General features: G+C 47.9%; 1 protein-coding gene across 1 annotated transcript in view; it reads right to left on the reverse strand.

Annotated features, from left to right (window-relative positions):
• Positions 1-24,767, reverse strand: part of LOC130029201 (cyclic AMP-dependent transcription factor ATF-7) — a 114,830-nt gene that overhangs the window by 21,070 nt on the left and 68,993 nt on the right. Inside the window, exons 3-4 of the mRNA XM_056120114.1 lie at positions 5,739-5,835; positions 1,996-2,147 (exon numbers count right to left, since the gene is read on the reverse strand). Of these exons, the coding sequence (XP_055976089.1) occupies positions 1,996-2,147; positions 5,739-5,835 (249 nt within the window). The remainder of the gene's footprint in view (positions 1-1,995; positions 2,148-5,738; positions 5,836-24,767) is intronic.

Here is a 24,767-nt window from a genome sequence, read left to right on the forward strand (position 1 = left end):
TTCAGACGTACATTGTTTCAACACCAGCCAGATTTTATTTGACTTATTTATTTATATTTACTTTTTAATTTCTGCTTTTTGAGTCACATCTGGCGACACTCAGGCATTACTCCTGGCTCTGCACTAAGGCATTACTCCTAGTGGTGCTCCGGGGACCATATGGAATGCCAGGGATCGAACCCGGGTTGGCCGCATGCAAGGCAAACGCCCTCCCCGCTATGCTATAACTCCGTTCCTTTTAGTTTTTTCGTATTTGGGTCACACCCAGCAATGCTCAGGGGTTACTCCTGGCTCTGAGTTCAGGCATCACTCCTGGTAGTGCCTGGGGAACCATATGAGGTGCCAGGGATCGAATCCACATCAGCTGCGTGCAAGGCAAGCGCCCTACTCATTGTCCTATCGTTACACCTAGGATTCTAGCATTTTAATCCTTTCTACAATATTTTTACTAAGGAGTCTACATAGAATTGTAGCAGCTTTCACTTGCTAGTCCTATTATTTTCTCTGGGGCATATATGAAGAACCACATATGCTCAACAAAGAGTTGAAGTTCAATAAATGCTGACTTATATGAGAAGTTCATGGAGAGGTCTAATGAGTTTAAAAAAAAAAAGAAAAGAAAAGAGTACAATTTGGGGGTTAGCGAGAGAGTACAGAGTTAAACTTGCCTTGCAAACATCAAACCTGTGTTCAATCCCTGGCACTGCACATGGTCCCTGGAACTCTGCTAGGTGTGATCCGACAAACAAAAACCAAAAAAAAAAAACCCCACCAAGTACAATTTGGCAAAAAAGAAAATAGTTCCTGGGGGCTGGAGCGACAGTACAGCAGGTAGGGTGTTTGCTTGTATGTGGCCAACCCCGGTTCAATTCCCAGCATCCCATATGGTCCCCTGAGCACTGCCAGGGGTAACTCCTGAGTGCAGAGCCAGGAGTAATCCCTGAGTATCGTTGGGTGTGACCCAAAAAGGAAAAAAAAAGTTCCTGGATTATACCTTGAAGTATAAGATCCTAGTAATTTACGTTTTTTCACATCTTTAACATGTTAAGAACAGAAATAATTTTGTTGTCATTATTATCATTTCTTTGGGGGGGGGAGACATATGAGGGTCCATATGATGCCAGGGATTGGATCCTGGGCCTCACACAAGCAAGGGATATACTCTGCTATTCAAATCACATCCCCAGGGGCCAGAGAGATGAAACAGCGGGTGCTTTCCTTAATGCAGCGGACCTGGTTTGATCCCCGGCATGTTCAATCCTATAAAAGGTTCCCAGAGCACTGCCAGGAATGATTCCTGCAGCCCTGAGTAACCATCAGGTGTGGCCCGTAAAGAAATAAAGAAATAAATAGCATAGCAGGCCTCCAGAGCAGATCATTTTTGGTTGTAATGTTGTTGGTTTTTTGGTTTGCTTTGGGGCCATGCCTATCAGTGACCCAAAAGGAAAAATTCCTTAGTTAAGCCCTTATTTTGACTCTTGAGTCTGTTCTTAGAGGTCATTCCCGGCAGTGCTCACGGCACCCAGAGGCACCAATAATTAAACCAGGGCCGGCCACGTGCAAGGTGAGTGCCTTAGCCCTGTACTATCACTCTGGTCACATATTAAATATTAAAATAGATTGCTTGGCTGGGGGTGTGGCTTGAGGAAGAGTTTACTTGCCTTGCATATGTGAAGTCCCGGGTTTGATTCCTGGTACCACATGGTCGCCTGAGCACTGAATTGGGGGCATCTCACAACTGGGATGCGGCCCCCAAACGAACAAAAAATAGATTATTTAACTAGTGCTCCACGAGAAGGGCAAGAAGACTGATTCCTGGTGCAGACAAAATTGTGCTGGTCCGTCACCAGGATTCCCTGGAGGCCGAGATGATGACTGACAGGAGGGGACTAACTCCTGCCCGACAGAAGCAAGCCCTGAGCACGGCCACCGTTTTGGGTCTGAACCAAGGAAGTGAGTGATGCCAGGACCCCGCGAACATGGCCTGGCTCTGACCACCAGGCCTTCAGCAGAGACCCCGCCTCTTGCCTTTTTGTCCTCCTCGTCCGAAGCTTTCTTGAATTCATGTTCAAAGGAGCTTGCCAGCTCATTGAAGAGCCCCACCTCCTCGCAGTTCTTCAGGAATCGCGTTGGAGTAGGAGTCTGATCTGTGGGCAGGAAAGGAAAAACGCTATTTTAGAGTCGAGGGAGAGCCTCAGGGACGGCGAGAGCACAACTTGATTCTGTTTGGACACAGAGGCTCGGCGCCAGGCTGAGCTGCTGTCAGGCAGCTCCGGAAAGCCAAGGAAAGCCAAGGCCACTGCGAGGCCAGCAGAGGGGGTCTGTGTCGTGCTGCCTCCAGGCCAGCAGAGGGAAGGCAGGGCCGCGCTTTCCTGCAGGACTCCCCCTCTCACCCCTAAACAAAACCCAGCCACCCACTCCGAAGGAGTCTGTGTGCAAACTTCAAATCTGAAAACCAAAGACCGTCGAGTGACGTTTTCTCTTTCCGCGTCTGTGGAGAGTAGACAAACGCATACCCCCGTTAGAATCCGAGGAGGAGGAGAAACTGAGGACCAGATGGTCCTGCATGCTTGCGAAAGCCACCGAGTAACAATTGGAGCCCTGTCTTGCAGAGCTCGCCGAGGTAAGAGCCTGCCACCTTCTGCAAGCGTTCCAGGAAAATCCAGGGGCTGGGGAACGAGGCCGCGGGGTCCTGAGCTAGAAAAGGAAGCTGCAGACAATAGGGCTTCTCTGACGGAGACCTGGGCCCAGAGCAAATTCCGGAAAGCAAAATTTAGATTCGTTGACCAAAATATCCTCTCAGAGGCTGCTCAAATCTTTTCCTCAATGCAGTGCATCTGCCCGTGGGAAAAGACAGGCCTCTGGGTAACTCAGGGGGACTTTTCAAGTTTGCATTTCCGCTTCTCTCTCTCTCTCTCTCTCTCATTCTGCTCCCATTCTCTCTCCCGCAATCTGTTTCTAGATTTCTCTCTTAGTTGGACCCTGTTCCTTGATCTTAAATCTGCTACGATGCCAGTCAGTCTGAGAGATTCACCCCAGACCTCAAATGGCTAGACGGAATGACAGAAGCAGAATGATGTTTAAATGTAATTTAAGGAGTGAGGCCTGGGGTTAAAATCGCGTCTTCGAGCAGGAACGGTTCTGTGGGATTTTCCATGGAAATGCAGTTTAAAAAACAGACAAAAATCTCTTCTGAATCAGTATGTTTGGAAAAGTTACCACCTACCTCCCAAAATAGTTTTAAAAGGTTCTTTGGTGGCTTTGGTTGGCCAGCGATAAAGCCACTTTCTCTTGATCCCTGGGTGAGTGGAGGTAATGTCACCCCTTAGGCTCACAGAGAATTTCAGTCAAGGCAAACAAACAAACAACAAATCACAGCACAAGTGGACTCGATGGGGCAACTCAGGGCAGAGCTAAGGCAGAAGGAGGCCTTTGAGATTCCTGATCTTCGGCTCTTTGAAAAGCGTCTCCCGTTCCTGAACAAACAGCAGGAGTCTAAAAACGTGTAAGGAAACCCTTCCTGCTGCAATGATTCTGGAAAAAAATAAATCAACAAATACCTACTGAATACCTTCTGTGTGCCTGGGTGCTCCATGCACACGTTTGTGTGGACATTTGGGGGCGGAGCTGCAAGGAGCATAGGTGTTTTCCCAAATCGAAGACACGGCAATTGCCCCATTAAGCATTAAAGATGTTTTCTAGTTGAGGAAATAAAGCCAATCCACATAGACAGCATTATAGTGTCACTGTCACCGTCCTTCCGTTGTTCATCGATTTGCTCGAGCAGATCCAGTAACACTGTGACAATTGTTACTGTCTTTGGCATATCAAATACGTCACGGGGAGCTTGCCAGGCTCTGCCGTGCGGGCGAGATACTCTCGGTAGCTTGCCAGGCTCTCCGAGAGGGGCGGAGGAATCGAACTCGGGTCGGTCATGTTGGCAGCGTGCAAGGCAAACGCCCTACCTGCTGTGCTATCGCTCCAGCCCCTCAACTTGGGTTTTGTTTTTTTTTTTCGGGGGGGGGGGTCACACCCAGCAATGCACAGGGGTTCCTCCTGGCTCTGCACTCAGGAGTTACTCCTGGCGGTGCTCAGGGGACCACACGGGATGCCGGGGATCGAACCTGGGTCGGCTGCATGCAAGGCAAACGCCCTACCCGCTGTGCTATCGCTCCAGCCCCGCAACTAGGGTTTTTTTTTGGGGGGGGGGTCACACCCGGCGATGCACAGGGGTTACTCCTGGCTCTGCACTCAGGAATTACCCCTGGCGGTGCTCAGGGGACCATATGGGATGCTGGGAATTGAACCCGGGTTGGCCGCGTGCAAGGCAAACGCCCTGCCCGCTGTGCCATGGCTCCAGCCCCCAACTAGGTTTTCTTCAGGATCATTCACGACAATGTTCCCACTCGAGTTTCTTACAATCCACAAGGTCCCAGCAATGTGCCTTATGCACAGAGTAGATATTGAAGAAATATTTTCTGGGTTTGTAGGGAGTGAGAGATCTCTAGAGGAAGTGCCTTTCTTCATGCAGAGAAGTAGAGAGAGTAGATTTCTCCCTCTCATTCTCTATTTCTTGAGTGGCATTCTGACTAGTAGTCTTAGGGAGATGGTATCTTACCTGATTTACTTATTTTTGGGGCCACACGCTGTGTTGCTCAGGGCTTGCTCCTGGCTCTGTGCTCAGGGATCGTATGGGATACCGGGGAATCAAACCTGGATCGGCCATGTACAAGAAAAATGCCCTACCTGCTGTGCTACTGCTCCGCCCCCCCCCGCCAGATTTATTAATTGAAATAACAATTACCAGTTAAATATTAAGATCAACTTGCTTAACCCGGGCTAGGTCAGAAAAAAGCCAGCACTGGGCCAAAGAGAAATACGGAACTTTAGGAGGTCGGCCTTGTTGTGGCTGACCCTGGTTCAGCCCCCAGCACTGCGTGCGGTCCCCCTTAGCACTGTCAGGAGTGATTCCTGGGGCAGAGCCAGGAGTACACCCTGAACACCATCAGGCGTCGCCAAACACAACAACAACCACCACACAACAACAGCGACAACAAAAAAGAAAAGGCAAAGAAAAAGCCCGCTTGGGCTGGGAGGGACTGCTGCGAACACCCCCCTGAGGACGGCATGCGGAAGCAAGACCGTTTCCGAAACAACTGCCGCGAGGTTCCAGGTCACCCAAATGGCTGAGGAAAGTCCCACTGACTAAATGTCTTGTTTGAGCTTTGAAAACGTCCCTCGGCAGTGTCAGGGTTCACCAGGGAAGCTGAATTTATGAACTGACAATCTGTCGGCTCGGGGAAAACTGACACCACGTCAGAGGGAGCCGAGCAACTGGGTCAGCCTCCTTCCGTTCTTTTGTTCATCCCTTTGGTGCAGAGGGGCAGCCGTGTCTAAGGCACCGCTCTCTGCAAACCTCCCGAAGTCTCGACAGAAGGAAGGCAAGGGGGGAACAGACCCCCCCCCCCCCCCGAGAAAAGAGGAAAAGCTAACACCAAATCTCAGTGCATTTTCCCTCGGAAACTGCCGGGCCCGCTCCCCTATCTCTTCTACCAAAAACAGAGTGGGGGCGTAATAGACCGGGGAGCTTTTAGTGCTCCATTTTCCTGATGAAATGCAGATCACGTCAGGGCTCTTAATGGGAGAAGGGGAGTGCAGCTCCCAGTGCATCTGGTCCCTGGTATTAATCTTAACTGTCGGGTGATATTAAGGCACGTGGCTTCTGGGGCGGCAAGTACCTGCAATGATGACTGAGTCGGTTCGGGCCGGGCCAAATTTCAATGTCATCTCATGCTTGTGTTTATGAACTGCCAGGTGGTCCTCGTTTGTAAATCTCTGAAACGAAACAGAAACGGAGATTGAAAAAAAAGACTCGGTGTCCTTTTTAAACGTCCTATCAAACACTCTGTCATAAGGCTGGTCTCTGGGAAGAGGGGGCTTGGGAAGGGGATGGGAAGGAGAAAACACAAGAAGGGGCAGTTCCCGAAAGAAGACGAGGAAGGGGAGAGAAAAGGTGTCGGAGGAGCGGGGAGGAGAGAGGAACGGACAGCACCAACTGCTCTGCGAAACCCGGTCCAAGCGCGGGGACGCGGACAGATTGCCGGCGAGGAGGGCCGGGCAGGAGGCTCCGAACGGAAAAGCCATTCCGGCAAGCTCGGGACTACAAGGGGAAAATCATTTTTAATAATCGTAATAAAGAGAGGAGGGGAGAAAGCCTGGGCACGCAGTGGCCATCACAAGAGCAGGCGCTCAGCCGAGGCTCTCCGTGGGGGGGCCGGGCGGGGCCGTTTACGAGGGGGCTAACAGGGAGATGAATTATGCAGGATGAGGAGGACGCTGAACTTCCTGGCCCCCGCAGGGCTGCAGCAGGCGCCGGCCCAGCTCCTTGGCTCGGCGCTTTAACGAGCCAGGACGGAGCCGTAGAGGACAGAGGCCCGACGGCCAGCAGTCAGGACACATGCCAGCCCCGTCGGCCAAATGCCGGCTCGCCTCATCGGGCAGCCGCCTGGGCTCCACGGGCCATAAAGGGGCCAGTGCGGGGCGGCTGGCTGGCTAACGACAGAGCAAAGACTCAGCGAAAAGGCTGTCGGGGTAGGGAGCGGCCGGGAAGGAGGAGCCGCGCGGAGGTTCGTCGATTTCGGGTTTGGGGGGAAGGCCAAGGTCAGGGGGCAGCTAGGTGGGCCTGTTTATGGCTAAGCGAGGCAGGGCACCGGGCAGTCGCTCCCGCTCCGTCCTTCTCTAGAAGGGGAGGCGGGAACAGATGAACCCGCAATTCAAAAGAACGATCTCCTCCCCCCAGTCCCCTCTGGGGCGGGCTGGCCACGTGCCTTCATTACAGCCTTCAACCCAGTAACAGCTTGGACACTGTGGCTGTCCACAGCTCCCTCCCCGGGAGGCTCCATTTGTCTTTTTGTTTCTAAAAATAATAACGGGGAAGGCCCCCTCTTCTGGTAGGACACTTTTCATGAGACACTCCCAAACGAACACCATACCCTTAGCCCTCTTCCCACAATTCTTTTGTTTATTCAAATTCAAATTTTTCTTATTTCGGGCCACTCTGCGGTGCTCAGCGCTTACTTCTGGCTCTGTGCTCAGGGATCATTCCTGGCACTGCTTGGGGGATCCCATGGGGTGCCGGGGGACTGAACCTGCTTGGCCATGTGAAGGGCAAATGCTTTAATCATTGTACCGTCTCCAACTCTCCAGTTCTTTAAAAAAGTTTTGGGTCACACCTTGCTGTGCTCAAGGCCACTCCCAGCAGTGCTCAGGATCCCATGCAGTGTGGGGATCAAATCCAGGCCCCTGACAAGCAAAGCTTACACGCCAGTCCTGGAGTCACCCTCCCCCGCCTCCACCCCCCGGAGTTCTTAGCCACCAAGCCAACAGGAGTTGGCCAGTCCGGCTCACATCCAGTCCAAAGCAACAGCAAAGTGCTTGAAGTTACTCTCCCTGAAAGCAGCTTTCTCTAAATTTGCTCTGCTTCCTGTCACAACCAAGGACGGCTAATGATCTGAAAGTCTTGCTTGCTTTACACGCATCCTATCCGGGTTCAATCACTGGTGTCCCGTGTGGTTCCTTGAACAGTACCAGGAGTGATTCCTGAGTGCAGAGCCAGGAGTAAGTGCTGAGCACCGCCAGGGTGTGGGCCATAAGCAAACAAAAACAAAACCCTTCTTGTACACGGCTGTATAGGCCTGAGGGCACAGAAAGATTTCGACTCAAAGCATGAATAACCAAGAAGTGCAAAAGCCAAAGGACAACCTTAAGCCCAGGGAGTGGCTCAGTGAGAAGCCTTGTAAGCAGGAGCTGCCAGGTTGATCCTCGGCACTGGGCACACTGCAGAGTGTGATCCTGGGGCCACAAGTGTGCAAGTAACACAATGTACACCCCCCTGGACATGGGAATAACAAAGAAACGGGAAAGGGCAGGAGAAAAGAGCCTTGGTGGTTTTGGATGGATTCAGGACAAAACTCAGTGGTCTGGGGGAATTTGGCCCCAAAGCAGAGTTTTCTCCATTGGTGGTTAACATTGGACACCAATCTTTTTCTTACCTCCTATTTTTTTTTGGGTGGCCACACCCAGTGGTGCTCAGGAGTCACTCCTGGTGAGGCCCAGGAGACCATATGGGGTGTCAGAAATTAAACTAGGATTGGCTGCATGCAAGGGCAAGTGACCTACCTGCCCCCCCCTTTTTTTTTTGCTTTTTGGGTCACACCCAGCGATGCACAGAGTCACACCTGGCTCTGCACTCAGAAGTTACTCCTGGCGGTGCTCAGAGGACCATGTGGGATGCTGGGAATCAAACCCGGGTCGGCCGCGTGCAGGGCAAACGCCCTATCTGCTGTGCTATCTCTCCAGCCCCCCTACCTGCTTTTATTAATGTTCTTGAGGGAGGTACATCCAGTAGTGCTGGGAGCTATTCCTAGTCCCAAGATCACTCCTGGTGGTCTTGGGGGACCATGTGAGTTCCAGCTATGCTCAGGGCATATTTCTACGCTCAGGAATTACTTCTGGCAGGTCTCGGAGGATCATACTGGATGCCAAGGATCGAACCCGGGTCAGCTATGTGCAAGGAAAGGGTGTACTAACACTCCAGCTCTAAAGAGTCAATTCTTAAAAATTCAGGGGCCAGAGAGATAGTACAACAGGTAGGACACTTGTTTTACATGTGGCCAACTCGGGTTTGGCCCCCAGCACCCTACACAGTCTCCTGACTACTTCCAGGAATAATCCCAGAGCACAGAGCCAGGAGTCAGCCCTGAGCACCCCAGACGTGACCTCAAAACCAAACAAAAATAAAAGTGAAAATCCAGTACAGCCTTAAAATGCGTGCTTGGGCTTAGGAAACTACCAGCCTCTCTCCAAAGCAATTTCTCAAGTATAACATCTAACATTATTAAGTGCTTAAAAAAATTGGGGAAGGGGTCACACCAGGTGGTTCTCAGGACCTATAATTGGCTCTGTGCTGAGGGATCACTTCTAACGTGGCTTGGGGGACCATATATGGTGCCGGGGATGGAACCTGGGGTCGGCTACATGTGAGGCAAATGTACCTGCTGTACTATCTCTCCGTTCTCATGAAAAACATTTTAAATCTAATTGAACATACAATTTTATCAACTAAAATGGGTGACGGGGGTATTCCAAAAGGGTCCCCACTGAAAAATTTAACTGTGCCGTTTGTTCATACTTGCAATGCGGCTTCCTTTGCTCTTTGATCTCACCTATGAAGAAGGTTTTGGCAGAAAACGACTCACGTAGGTAATGGTCATTCCAGCTATAGGACAAACAGTAAGTTTTTGATAACTGCAAGATCTTCTCTCCCAAACAGATGCCGTTCAAATGGGGGTTGAAGAATTTTAGATCTCACTCTAGATCAGGAAGTGACTCACATGTCGGGGAGGGGGGACTGGTGCAGGACTGTTTTAGAGTCTTATTTGCTGGCACATACGAATCAGCTCAGGACAGGTTTTTCGCAAAGAAAACATGGGGGGTGGCATGGGGATTCAGCTCAGTGGGAGAACACTTACTTTGTGTGTGTGAGGTCCTAGACTCAATCCTGGCACAGAAGGATGAGGCGGGGGAGGAGACGAAACGGGGAGTAGAAGTATTACGTGCCAACTCACACCCCATCACAGATCAAGACGCAGTTCTTTATTTACTACACATGGTGACAGAGAACTGGAAGTCTGAATACACACAGGACGTCAAGGATTTAGACTCAAAAAGAACACAGGGAACGGAGAAATTGCAACAGCGGGAAGAGTTGCTTGCTCTGCACATGGTCAACCTGGGTTCAATCCCTGACACCTTTTAGAGTCCCCACAGCATTGCCAGGGGTATTTCTTGAGGGCAGAGCCAGAAGGGAGCCCGGAGCACTGCTGGATGTGGCCCCCAAACAAGCAATAATAGTATAATAAAAGACCTTGGGAATTTTATGTTGATTCCACGTTGACACATGTAATACATCCGGAGTATTTTGGATCTACTGTACTAAGTGAATTATTACAATTGATTTCACTGTTCAATTTTACTTTGTGGATCTGTTTTATTTGGGGGCCATGACTGGTGGCACTCAGGGCTTGTGCCTGGGTCTGCGCTCAGGGATCACTCAAGCAGGGTTCAGGGGACCTGGTGCAGGTATTTCAGGGACAGAACCTACACTGGCCTCATGCAAGGCAAGAGCCCTACCTGTCTACCTGTCGTACTATCACTCTAGCTCCAGTTTCAACAAACAAACAAACAAACAAACAAACACTGTCCTCCCGTTGTTCATCAATTTGCTCGAGCGGGCCTAGTAATGTCTCCATTGTGAGACTTCCTGTCACTGTGTATGGCATATTGAATACTCTCGGTAGCTCGTCAGGCTCTCCGAGGGGGGAGGAGGAATCGAACCTGGCTCGGCTGGGCTGGCTGTGCCCAAGGCAAACGCCCTACCGCTGTGCTATCGCTCCAGTCCCAGCTCCAGTTTACTTTGACCACTTATGTATTTTTGGCTTTTGGGCCGTATCTGCAGTTCTTAGGGCTCACTCCTGACTGTGACCCGGAATCACGCCTGGCAGTGCCTGGAGGACTGACCGTATACGGTACCAGGGATCAAACCCAGGTCAGCTGTGTGTAAGGCAAGCACCCTACCTGCTGCACTATCATGCTGGCTCCACTTTCACTTTTTAATGGGCTATTTAAAAATTTTAAGTTATGTGAATTTGTGGTTTACGTTATATTTCTTTGGGACATACGGACTGGAGCAATAGCACAATGGGTAGGGCATTTGCCTTGCACGCGGCCGACCCAGATTCGATTCCTCCGTCCCTCTTGGAGAGCCCAGCAAGCTACCACAGCAGAGCCTGGCAAGCTACCCGTGGCACATTCGATATGCCAAAAACAGTAACAACAAGTGTTATAATGGAGACGTTACTGGTGTCCGCTTGAGCAAATTGATGAATAACAGGAGGACAGTGCTAGAGTGCTTCTTTGGGACATGTCTGGTCTGGATAATATGCTCAAAGATCCAAGGGTAATTTTATTTTTATTATTTTGGTTTCTGGGCCACACCCAGCTGTGCTCAGAGTTCGTTCCTGGCAGTGTCAGGGGACCATATGGTTGAACTGATCGGCCACGTCAAGGCAAGCACCTTATCCCCTGTACTATTTCTCCGGCACCCTAGAGGTAATGATTTTTCCTTTTTAGGTCACACCAGCAATGCTCAGGGGCTACTCCTGACTCTGCACTCAGGAATTACTCCTGGCGGTACCCATGGTGCTCGGGGGACCATATGGGATGCCAGGGAATGAAACCAGGTCGGTTGCATGCAAGGCAAATGACCTACCCACCGTATTACTGCTCTGGTCCCACCAAAGGAAGTGTTTATTTTTTTGCTTTTTGGGTGGAGGAGATGCACAGGGCTTAATCCTGGCTCTGCACTCAGGAATTACCCCTGGTGGTGCTCAGGTGACCAAATGGGATGCTGGGGATCGAACCTGGTTTGGCCGCATGCAAGGCAAATGCCCTACTTGCTGTACTATCACTCCAGCCCCAGGAAGTTCTGATCACATGCCAATTCTGACTTTTCTTCCACCCAAACCCGTATTCTTTAAATACAGTTTCTACAATATAGGAGTGGTACTCAACAAGCGGCAACTTTGCCCTTTGGGACATTGGCAATGTTTGGAGACATTTTTGCTTGTCTTAGAGATACCTCTGGCATTTTTATTTATTTATTTTTGCTTTTTGGGTCACAACCGGCGATGCACAGAGGTCACTCCTGGTTCATTCACCCAGGAATTACTCCTGACGGTGCTCAGGGGACCACATGGGATGCTGGGAATCGAACCCGGGTTGGCCGCGTGCAAGGCAAACGCCCTACCCGCTGTGCTATCTCTCCAGCCCCATCTCTGGCATTTTTAAACTTTATTATTTTTTTAAATTTTTCTTCTTGGGTCACACCCAGCAATGCCCAGGGGTTACTCCTGGCTCTGCACCCAGGAATTAATCCTGGTGATGCTCGAGGGACCATATGGGATGCTGGGGATCGAACTCGGGTCAACCATGTACAAGGCAAACACCCTACCTGGTGTGCTATAGCTCCAGCCCCTAACTTTATTTATTTTTAACTTATATTTTTTTCATACCTGGTGATGCTCAGGGATTACTCCTGGCTCTGCACTCAAGGATTACTCCTGGGGTGCTTGGCGGACCATATGGAATGCTGGGGATTTGAACCCGGGTTGGCAGCGTGCAAGGCAAACACCCTACCCGATGCACTATCTCTCCGGCCCCGGATACTTCTGGCTTTGAAGGACCAGAGACGTAGTACAGTCTGTAGGGAGCTTGGCCTTGCATGCAGCCAACCTAGGTCTGATCCTCGGCATCCCATACTGTTGCCAGAGAACCACCAGGAGTAATTCCTGAGTGCAGAGTCAAGAGTGTCCCCTGACATCCCCGGGTGTGGCCCAAAAACAAACCAAAAAGGGCAGAGGTCTGAAATGCTGACAAAGATTCCATAATCCCATAATGCGCAGGGCAGCTTTTCACACAAAGAATGATCTCTTCGAAAATGTCAACTGTATCTCTGGAGAAAATGTGCAGCAGGTGAGGAGGCAAAGAAAAAAATAAGAAGTGCTGCTTAACTTCTCTTGCCAAACTTCAACACGTGTTTTTAAATCTGAAACTAGGAGAGAGGAAAAAACACAGCTGGAAAACTCCCAGCCTCATTTTACAAAACGGGTGATGCGCTCTGCAAATACTTAGAACAGGGAAATTAGGAAAATGGAGACAGAAGACACTGGAATCGGGAGACGGATTAAGTGGAATTCTCATGAACTGCCTTGTGAGTAACAAAGAGGTAATACTGAAGGTTCAGATGAAAAATTCTAGCTACTTCTGGTTTTCATTTCCCAACGGAGGAAAAAACACACAGCCAGAAAAGAGATTTTCAAAAATTAAGAAATATTAGGAAGCACAAAACGGGTATCCGGACTCTGAAGGGCTGGGGAAACAGCTTACGAGCCCCAAGCTCCTCAGCACTGCATTGTGCCGTGAGTAGACCCTGAAAAACCTCCTCGCCCCCTGGAAACTGTATTACTTGCACAACTGTCTGGGAAAGTATGTTTTCTCTCCTTCCTTCCTTCCTTCCTTCCTTCCTTCCTTCCTTCCTTCCTTCCTTCGCTCTCTCCATCCCCCCCCCCCCTCCCTCCCTCCCTCCCTCCCTCCCTCCCTCCCTTCTGTACTCAGCTAGTTCTTTCTTTCTCTTTTTAAATATCAAGACTAAAACTTAGTTTTCCTCTGCAGAATTCTGAGCTTATCAGTATCTAGAGAGAATTCTTTTCCCAATCTCATTAAGACTAGTTTCCTAATTTTTTTTTCTGCAACAGCAGCACTAAACAGAACTGAAAAGTGGCTCAAGCCAAACTAACTCTGAGTCATGAAGAGACATATGAACATTAGAAATTAAAATTTCAACCTAAATCCTTGGTAAAGGGTTGTGATCAATGAAATTCTGTGCAAAGCGCACTCAACCCCAAGTCAAATTCATTCCTAAAATGTTTCTGGTTACTACTGCTCTGGTTGCCATGAATTTGCATTATATTTTATTTATTTATATTTATTTATTTTGCTTTTTGAGTCACACCCGGCAATGCACAGGGGTTACTCCTGGCTCTGCACTCAGGAATTACCCCTGGCGGTGCTCAGGGGACCATATGGGAGGCTGGGAATCGAACCCGGGCTGGCTGCGTGCAAGGCAAACGCCCTGCCCACTATGCTATTACTCCAGCCCCTTGCATTATATTTTAAAATATTCTTAATCCTAAATTTTGTCTGTTCTGTTTTGGGGCCCGCTTGAGCAAATCCATAAACAACGGGAGTACAGTGCGACAGCGCTACAGTGTTTTGGGGTCACACCTGGTGTGTCCAATGCTTACTCCTGGCTCTGCACTCAGGTATCACTCAGATATCACTCCTGGAAGGTCTCAGGGAACCACGTGGGGCACTGAGGGTTAAATCCCAGGTCGGCCGTGTGCAAGCAAGTGCCCTACCCACTATGCCATTTCTCCAGCCACCTAATCCTACAACTAAGTCACACTTCTCTTTGTAGAAAAACAGGCTGGAGGAAGGGGACGTTCTAATAATTAGGGTGAGCCCTGAATGTCCATACTAGAGGAAGGAGGCATCCTAATAATTAGAAATGAGCTCTAAAAGTCTAAACTGTAGAAACAATTCAAGCAATTAACTACTCACTTCTCCAAAGTTTCTGTGTAGGGTAGCCTTCATGAAAACAATAAGCATTTTTTTCTAATTTTGAAAACAATAAGCTTTAAGAAAATTATATAGTGGTTATACTTAGGTATATTTTGATGGGGGAAAAATCGCATGAAAAAGTCACTGTGAATCTGAGAAACCAAGGGAACAAGTTCTAAACTACAGTGATATGGGTGCTAAGTGGGACCATAGAATATTTTGGGTGGGGTGTTTGGAGCCACACCATGAGGTGCTCAGTGGTTACTCTTGGCTCTGCACTTAGGAATTACTCCCCGTCAATTTGGGGGAGCATAATGGGATGTCAGGGATTGAACCTGGGTCAGCTGCATGCAAGGCGAGTGCCCTGCCTTCTCTACCATCTCTCCAACGCAAGAATAATTTTTTTAAACATAATTTAACTTTTTACTCATTCACATTTTGGGGAAAATAAAAAAGAAAGATCTGCAGGTCTTTGAGAAGGCTTCTCACCCTCACTACAAGACTTCAATTTCCAATGCAAGGGACTGTTTATGTTTGAGTGCTTGAGAATGTAGTAATGGAGGAAGGAAGGAACTTAAGACACACACACACACACACACACACACACACACACACTACCCCTCAAACCCAAAACTCACATTTGTACTTAATAAACCCTGGGTTCCAGCTCTCTACATCAAGATGCCGTTTACCAAATGAGTCACATCCTGCTCTGAATGAATGCTTCAGGACTCTTGAGCGAATCATTTCAAAGCACAGGACTGTTCAACAAATAAATATGACCACGGCAGTGGCACTCACAGGCTTCATATGGGAGCAAGGTCATTTATAGAGGGGGAAGAAAGAACAGGAAACTTCTTCCCAAATATACCAAGAAACAAAATGTTGCCAGGGGAGTAAATCAGGATAAACTGAAGGGACAGGGAACCCACCAAAGAGCACCTGAGGCAAACGCCTACGCTGACCGATGGATTTTCTATGTAGGGAAGTCTGAGAAGATTCTGGCAACTGACTTAAATTGTAGGAAGAATTTTAATGGCAGAGACATTTGGGAGTTGGACTAGCGGTATTCTAGGACATAAGGACAGCATCTAAATTCCTCAAGGATGAGCATCCTGAGCTTGAGCGATAGCACAGAGGGTGAGGGGTGAGGCGCCTGCCTTGCAGCCACACTGGGCGCCACAGATCACCCCCAAGCCCTGCCAGAAGTGAACTCTGAGTGCAGTTAGGATTGAGCCCTGAGCACCACCAGGTGTGGCCCAGAAATAAACAAACAAAAAAGAATAAAGATCCCGGAGACCAGAGAGACAGACGGGCTAAGGCTGTGCTTTGCAAGTGGCTGACTCCGTTTTAATCTCTAGCACCACAGGGTCCCCAAACACTGATGGGGTACAGCCCTGGAGGCCCCTGGTACCACCCAGGAAGTCCCATCCCCATAATAAGAATCACTGGTCAAAAAAAAATCACTTGTCCATGAAAGTACCAAGTACCTAGAAAGTAATTACACACATATTACACAATTAATATTTGTCAAATAAACGCAAAGCTAAGCTTAGCAAGCATAATTTATTAAAATGCTAAAAGCCTCCTCAACTTCCAAAACAGTATTATTGTCCAGGTGCATGAAGGTGGCAAGAGAATTCATCATTCATATTCAAAATCTGAGCTTAGGGGCCAGAATGATAGTACAGTGGGTAGGGCTTTTGCCTTGTATGCCGCCAACTTGAGTTCAATCCCCAGCATCCCAGATTGCCCCCTGAGCACTGCCAGGAGTGATCCCTGAGAACAAAGTCAGGAGTAAGCCCTGAGAACTGTCTGGAGTGGTCCCCAAACCAAATCAAAACAAAATGAGAAGTGAAATTTTAAGTATCAGATTTTTCCTATGGAACAAGAAACTGGGTTCACTCAAGAATATCCTAATGGGAGGCTCAGGAAAAAAGATTCTCAAAACCTGAGACAACAGGGCAGGAGTGAGTACAGCAGGTAGGATGCGGCGAACCCAGGATCGATCCCCAGGACCCCGTATGGTTCTCTGAGCCCACCGAGCTTAATTATAGAAAGGCAACTGTAATTACTGCAGTATTTTAGAATTAGGATGCTACAGTGTGAAAGCACGCTGGTGCCATATTTTGGTGCGAATTCACTTTCTTTGGGTCGCTTAATTCTATAACTGAACTTCATTTTTACCATCAACTAACATGCTCTGGGCAAAAACTACCGATTTGTATATGTCTTTCTTCATTTCTTCAAATTACCAGTGGTTATTTTAATTGCATTATTTTGAGCCCTGTATTTTCGGATCCAAATTACTTGCATTTTATAGCGAAGACTGTGAAGAGCAAGATTCCTTCTTTCATTATTATTGTTTTTTAGGCCACATGTGGTGGCGCTCAGGGCTCTGTACTCAGAGGTCACCCCTGACGGGCTCAGGAGACCAGATGGAGCACCAGGAATTGAACCCAGGTGAACTACGTATAAAGCAGAGCATCCTACCCACCGTACTCTAGTCCCACAAGCAGACTCCTTCTTTCATAAAGTAGACCCTGGAGTTGCTAATAGATGAAAATGTACACTACAGACTAGCCAACAAATCGAAGCATTTATTGGAGGCGGTGGTTAAAGGGAATGGAAAAATCATGATTAACAAAGAACTGCTGAGGGGAGCCGGTGCTGCCAGCAGGTCAACCTGTACCGGCAGGGTGGGTGCAATTTGGTGCCTGATGGTGCCTTCAGGCCTCCTGACACCCCCAAATTGCCACTGTGCCTCTGGCCAGACTCTAATAACTTGGGACCAAGTTTCTCGAGAAATTAAATATCCAAAAGTTAGGTATGCGGGATCCATGCCCACAAACCACCTCCAGCTCAGCTGTATACAAGCTCATTTATTGGCCTTGCTTCGGAGAACCATCAATAAATCTCAAGAGAGATCAAAAGCCCCAGTGAATCTTGTACCCGAGCAAGACTGAACATATCAGGGCAAACCAGAGGGGGGCAGGTCAGCCTGAGCCTGCCCAAGAAGACCTCCCAGCCGCTGTCTGCTTCCACAACCCACAAGCACCACCAGGCTCCCATCCCTAGCCTGACTCCACCGTCCTAGGACAGACCTCGATTGCCTCGAGCAGGCCCCAGTAACGTCTCCTTCATCCTAGCCCTGAGATTATATTTAAGGCTCTTTAGGAGAATGGGACCCATCATTGTTACTGGTATTTGGCATATTGGGTACGCCACGGGGAGTTTGCCAGACTCTGCCATGTGGGCAGGCTACATTCGGTAGCCTGCCAGTTTGTCCAAAGTAGGAATAAGATGTTATAATAAGATGGGGCTGGAGCGATAGCACAGCGGTAGGGCGTTCGCCTTACAAGCGGCCAACACGGCCGACCCGAGTTTGATTCCTCCGCCCCTCTCGGAGAGCCCGGCAAGCTACGGAGAGTATTCGATATGCCAGACACAGTAACAACAAAGTCTCCAATGGAGACGTCACTGGGCCCGCTCGAGCAAATCGACGATCAACGGGAGGGCCTTTACTTTTACTTTACTTTTTTAATAAGATGTCGTGCAGCCACGAATGCAGCCGCGCGGTTCCGGGAGCTGGCTTACCAGCTCCAGGCTTACCATCCCGATAAAAATACTGAATGCCCCGAACAAACATAATGACCTTTTAGTACCTGTATTGCAAACCATAATGCACTAAAGGAGATACAGAAAGAGGAAAAGTTCCTGCCACCGAGGCAGGTTTGAGGGTGAGGGCTTGGGAGCTTGGTGGTGGGAAACGTACACTGGTGGAGGGATGGATGTATGATTGAAAACCCAATCATGAACAGCTTTGTAAAGGTCTATCTCGTGGATATTCAATAAAAAAATTTAAAATAAAAACAAAGAACTCTCATTATTATCTGCTGGGATTAGTTCAGTGAATTACATACACAGACCAACAATACAACTATTCCTTTAAATATCAGGTTTCAAACACTTGACCACACTCATTTTTCTTTCGGTTTCTTGTTCCTCTTCTGTTCATGATAAATGTGAAAAGTCTTAGGAATGGTGTCTTATGCCAAGTAAAGTGTAAGAGCCCAAAATCACAGCAAAAAGGAAGTTAACCTCCAAGGCCACGCTGGTAAACACTCACAAGGACTAGGCAATTCAGAGAACAGGATGGAAAAAAGAATTTCATATTCATTTAAATGGTGAAAGGTAATCTGGGCATTTTGTTTTTCAATATTACTACTAGATAGGATTGAAAAAACTTTTTTGTTTTGTTTCTGGCCACACCTGGTGATGTTCAGGGATTACTCCTGGTTCTGCACTCTGGAATTACCTCTGGCAATGCTTGGGGGACCGTGTGTGGTGCTGGGGATTAAACTTGGGTAGGTTACATGCAGGGCAAGTGCCTTATGCTCTGGACTATCCCACAAGCCCTCAATTTTAAACACTGTAACAAAATGGGAAATTTACCATATAATAATTTTAAGGATACAGTTCATGGCATTAAATATATGAATATGATTGTGCAACTATTACACCATTTATCCCTAAAGTCTTTTTTTACCTTGTAGAACTAAAACTTTATGCCCATTCTAACAATAACTCCCCATAATCTTCTCCCCCAAGGCTCTTGAAACCACCACTATATTTTGTCATAATTGTGACTACTCTAAGTACTTCATATACATGAAATGAGTGCCCCCTCTCCCTTCTGATCTCCCTACTTCCTCCCTTCCCGCTCCCCCTTTCTCTTTTCTGCACCACCCAGCAGTGTTTAGGGGATATTCCTGGTGCTGTGCTCAGGAGTGATCCCTGACTGTGCTCAGAGGAACATTATATGGTGCTGGGGATTTGAATCATGGTTGTGGCCACTGTAACCTCAAGCAAGGCAAATGCTTTCTCTGCTGTACTATCTTTGGCAGTTTTTTTTTTCTTCTTCTTCTTCTTCTTCTTCTTCTTCTTCTTCTTCTTCTTCTTCTTCTTCTTCTTCTTCTTCTTCTTCTTCTTCTTCTTCTTCAGCTACACCAGTGTTTTTCGGGGCCTGTGTCATGCCCAAGGAGTGGTCAAGACCCTTCAATAGGGAGGACCAAACCTGGGCCTCCCAAATGCAAAACAGATGCTCTGGTGCTTTGTTTTTGGGGGACTTGTTTTACGTAGCATGTCCTGTGCATATTTCAAAATTTCCTTCCTTTCTATTTATTCATTCTTTGGTGGTGATGGGAAGTGAACCCACATATGAGGCATGAGCTCTACCACTGAGCCAAATCCTGGCAAATTTCCTTCCTTTTAAAGAATAATGTACCACTGTATGCTTACAAAGTATGTTGTTCACCCACTCATCAGTCAACGGATACTTGGCTTACTTCCACGTTTAATTCTTCTTTTTTTTTTTTTTGCATTTTGGGTCACACCCGGCAATGCTCAGGGGTTACTCCTGACTCTGCACTCAGAAATCACCCCTGGCAGTGCTCGGGGGATCATATGAGATGCTGGGAATCGAACACGGGTCAGCTGTGTGCAAGGCAAACGCCCTCCCTGCTGTGCTATCGCTCCAGCCCCAGCATGTTTTCATTCTCGAGAATAATGTTGCTATGCATATGGCTGTACAAATACCTCTTTAAGACCATGCTTCCAATTCTTTTGGATATATACCTAGAATTTGGTTTGCTGGATCATATAGTAACCTTATTTTTTTTTTTTTTTTTTGAGGAACTGCCATCCTTTTTCCCTGGCTGTATTTTACTTTCTTGTCATCAGGGTCTCAATTTCTACACATTTTTGCCAAATTTGTTATTTTTTTGTGGCTCTTTTCTTTTTGTATGTGTTTTGAGAGTAGCCATCCTAATGAGTATGAAGTTGTATTTTTAATTTATGAAATTTAGCTTGAGTTAATCAACAATACTGTTGATGTTTATGCTTTCGGGGTACTCAGTAACTGTACCTCCATCAGCACCAAACTACCAAAGACCTTCAAGCACGGTCCTTCTGTCACTTCTAGCACACCTCATCCCTTCCCAACTCCCCCACAGGCCCTCTTCTTGTTTTGGGGCCACACCTGGCCAACTGCTCAGGGGACCATGCGTAGTATTGGGGTCAAACTTGGGTCTGCCAGATGCAAGGAAAGCACCTTAATCTCTGTACTATTTGTTCTAAATTGTTACTTATTTATTTTCAATTGACTCACAGTGAGACGTACCGCTATAAGGTAGCTCATGACTGGGTTTCAGTCATACAATGTTCCAACACCTGTCCCTTCACCAGTGGACATTTCCCACCATCAGTGTCCCCAGTTTCCCTCCTGCCTCCTGCACCCCCCACCCCTAAGGCAGGCTCTCTCTCTCTCTCTCGCTTGCTTTCGCTCTCTCTCTCTCCCCCACCCCCCACCCCCTTGGGTATTTTGGTTTTCAAAACATATACTGAAAGGTTATCATGTATATCCCTTATTTACTTTCAACACTCAGTTCTTGTCCAGAGTGGTCATTTCCAACTATTATTGGCATACTGGTCCCTTCTCTATCGTAACTCTCCTTTCACCGCAACCCCCCACTACACACACACACACACACACACACACACACACGCACGCGCGCACTTGTGGTAAGTTTCCAACCACTGACCAGTCCTCCTGGCCCCTACTGTCCCTGGCCTTGGATATTAGTCTCATACTAATTTTCTCTTAATATCCCACAAATGAAATGCAGACATTCGACATCAGTCCGTCTTCTTTTGACTCATTTCACTCGGTCTTATAAGCAAATTTCGTGACTTGATTTTTCCCTAACAGCTGTGTAGTATTCCATTGTGCAGACACACCAAAGTTTCTTTGTCCAGTCATCTGTTCTCAGGAACTCGGGGTGTTCCAGAATCTGGCTACTGTGAACAGTGCTGCAAGGAATCTAGGAGCGCAGATGGCATTTCTGCTGTGCTTTTGGGTCCCCAGGGTATATTCCCAGAAGTGATATTGCTGGGTGAAGTGGGAGTTGAATTTCTAGTTTTTTGAGGAATGTCCAGCCTTTTGGGAAAACAATATGGACATTACTATACTATCTTTTGTCCCCTTGCCTCATCCTTGACAACTTCAGTTTTGCTTTCTCAGTATAAAGGTTTGTTTTCTTTTCTTTTTCTTTTTTTTAAATTCAAATTTTTATTAGTGAAACACCATGAGGTACAGTTGCAGACGTACAAATTTTTGTGCTTGGGTTTCAGTTATACAATGATTGATCCCATTCTCCACCACCACTGATCCCAGTATCCCTCTCAACCCTCCAATCCCCCACATCCCATCCCACCTCTGTGGCAGGGCCTTCCCTTTTATTCTCTCTCTCCTTTCGGGTGCTGTGGTTTGCAAAAGAGGCACTGAGTGGCAATCATGTTCGGTCTAGAGTCTACTTTCAGCATGCATCTCCCATCCTGGGAGGATCCTCCCAACACCCTTTATTTGGTGCTCCCTTCTCTATCTGAGCTGCCTTTTCCCCCAGCATGTGCAGCTGGCCTCCATGAAGGTTTGTTTTCACTGGCCGCTGGTCAGTCCCTAACTTTGATTCTTTCTATATTGCATGAATGAGATCATTTAACATCTTTCCTTCTTCTGACTTATTTCATTTAACGCAGTACCTTCTGATTCCATCCAAATGGTTGCAAAAGGAAAGATTCAATTTTTTTGTTCTGTTTTTAGGTCACACATGGCAGTGCTTTGCTTTTGTTTTGGCCGCACTGGCATTGCTTAGGGGTTTCTCCTGGCTCTGCGCCTGGGAGGACCCTATGGGATACTGGGGATTGAACCAGGGTAAGCCATATGCAAGGCAAATGCCCTCTACCCATTGTATGTCCTTTTAAAATTAATGTTGTTGTATTCTTGGGAAAGATGCCAAGAAATGAAAACACAAGGTTTATTTATTTATTTATCTTGGAGAAAACTCCATACTGTTTACCATAGAGGCTGAATTAGAAGACATTCCTACCAATATAAAATAAGGGTTTCTTTTTGACCACATTCTTATCAGCACCGGTTGTTTCCTGACTTTTTATTTTTGGGCCCACATCTGAAGGTACTTGGGGGACAAATCAACACTGAGAAATGGGTCTCCAACCATCAAAGCGTAATTTTCATTCCTTTGAACCCCTGGCCTCTTCCTAACTTTTTGATAGAAGCCATTTTCGCTGCCATGTGGTGCTATTTCATTTTTTAATGTTCTGTTTTGTTTTGGGACCACTTCTGGTGGTGCTTAGGGGCTAACTACCGGTGAGTCCTGGAGTCACTGTTAAGCAGTGCTTGAAGGACCACACAAAGACAGGACGGTACAGGCGATCTCCATGCAAAGCATGGGCACAGGCCCTTGAAACGATCTCCCAGGCCGCTGTTGCTGCGACCTGCACTAGCCTGGTGATGGGTGATGATGAAAGCTTTTTCGCGTGCCTTTTAGGAAATGTCCCTCTTGGTTCCTCTGCCCAGTTTGTTTGGGGCCACACCTGAGAGTGCTCAGGGCTCACTCCTGGTTCTGTACTAAAGGGTCACTCCTTGGGGAATTCAGGGACCGTACGGAGTGCCAGTGATAACACCCGGGATGACTGTGTGCAAGCAGGCACCTTCCCAAGTGTTTGGTTTATTTTTGTGCTACACCTGGAGGTGCCGGGGCCCACTCCTGGTTTTGTGCTCAGGGGTCACTCCTGGTGGTACTCAGGAAAACCAAGCAGTACTAAGAATCAAACTTGTGCCACTGGTATTCAGAATGTGAGCTTGACCCACTGCGCGACCTTTCTAGACACTCCTCTACTACATTTCTTTTTTGCGTTTTGGGTCCCACCCTGCGGTGCTCAGGGGTTACTCCTGGCTCTGCACTCAGGAATCACTCCTGGCGGTGCTCGGGGGACCCCATGGGATGCTGGGGATCGAACCCAGGTCATGCAAGGCAAACACCCTACCCGCTGTGCTACTGCTTCAGCCCTACATTTTTTGATGGAGCTATTTTTGGTACTGTTGCTGACCAATGAGTGCTGAACACAGATTGTCCCTCCCTCCCTTCCTTCCTTTCTTTCTTGCCACATCCAGCAATACCCAGGGGTTACTCGGGAATTATTTCTGGCAGTGCTGAGGGACTATATGGTATGCCGGGGACTGAACCTGGATTGGCTGTGTGCAGGGCAAGTGCCCTACTCGCTGTACTATCGCTGTGGTCCTGGCGTGTCTAAATATTTATACACCATACATCTTTGTCTAGAGGTATGGTGTATAAATATTTCCTCCCACTCCGAAGGGTCTTTCTGTTTGTTTCTGGGCCACACTTGACAGTACTCAGGACTTACTCTTAGCTCTTGCTCAGGGATCACTCCTCGTGGTGCTTAGGGGAGATGCTCTGTGAATCCAGGAGGCAGGAAATGAACCCAGGCCAGCTGCATACCTTTCTGATCCAATTAGAGGGTCCTCACATTTTGGGGGCGGGGGAGTGGGTAGCTCACACTTGGCAGTGCTCAGAGTTTACTCCTGGTAGTGTTTGAGGGCTGGAGAGATAGCACAGCTGGTAGGGCGTTTGCCTTGCACGCAGCTGACCCAGCAGACCCGGGTTCGATTCCTCCGCCCCTCTCGGAGAGCCCGGCAAGCTACCCAGAGTATCTCGCCCGCATGGCAAAGCCTGGCAAGCTCCCCGTGACATATTTGATATGCCAAGCACAGTAACAACAAGTCTCACAATGGATGTTACTGGGCCCGCTCGAGCAAATCGATGAACAATGGGAGGACAGTGACATGTGTTTGGGGGACCATATGCCAGGGATTCAAAGTAGGGTTGGCCACATGCAAGGCAAGCACCTTTCCTCTTGTACTATCACTCTGGCCCTTAACCTTCATTTTCTTCCCTCCCTCCCTATTTTTTTTTGGTTTGGGGGCCACATCTGACAATGCTTAGGGGTAAGTCCTGGCTCTTCACTCAAGAATCACTCCTGGTGGTGCTCAGGGGAACATATGGGATGCCAGGTATCAAACCTGGGCTGGCAGCATGGAAGGCTATCCTACTCGGTGTACCATCATTCCAGGTGCTTAACCCTCATTTCCTTTTCCTTTTTTTTGTTTTGGGTTTGGGGGCCACACCTGGGCTTACTACCAGGAATTACTACTGGTAGTGCTCAGAGAGTCATATGGGATGCTGAGAATCAGACCAGGTCAGCTGCATGCAAGGCAAGTGCCCTCCCCAAAGTGCTCTCTGATCCCAACCCTCATTTCTTTTGCAGTGCAGAAACATTTTAGTTTCACATAGACTCAATTTGTTTTTGTATTCCATGCCATGGGAGAAGAATCACTGAAGATTCCTTTGAAATCAATACTACAGAGAATTCTGCCTGTTTTTGTCAATGTATAGATGCAGGTTTATGACCAAGTTTTAAATTCATTTTACATAAATAACTGTAAAATATATTTTACAATTCGAGTCAAAGCTTTATTTTTTATTCCCTCCAACACCATTCATTGAAGAGGCTTTCTCTTTTTCACTTAATGCACCTAGCTAGCTTCTTCGTCATTATCGGCCCATACACCTGAGGATTTATTTCTG

The sequence above is a fragment of the Sorex fumeus genome, unplaced genomic scaffold, assembly GCF_029834395.1.
Source record: "Sorex fumeus unplaced genomic scaffold, SorFum_2.1 ptg000042l, whole genome shotgun sequence".
NCBI lineage: Eukaryota > Metazoa > Chordata > Mammalia > Eulipotyphla > Soricidae > Sorex > Sorex fumeus.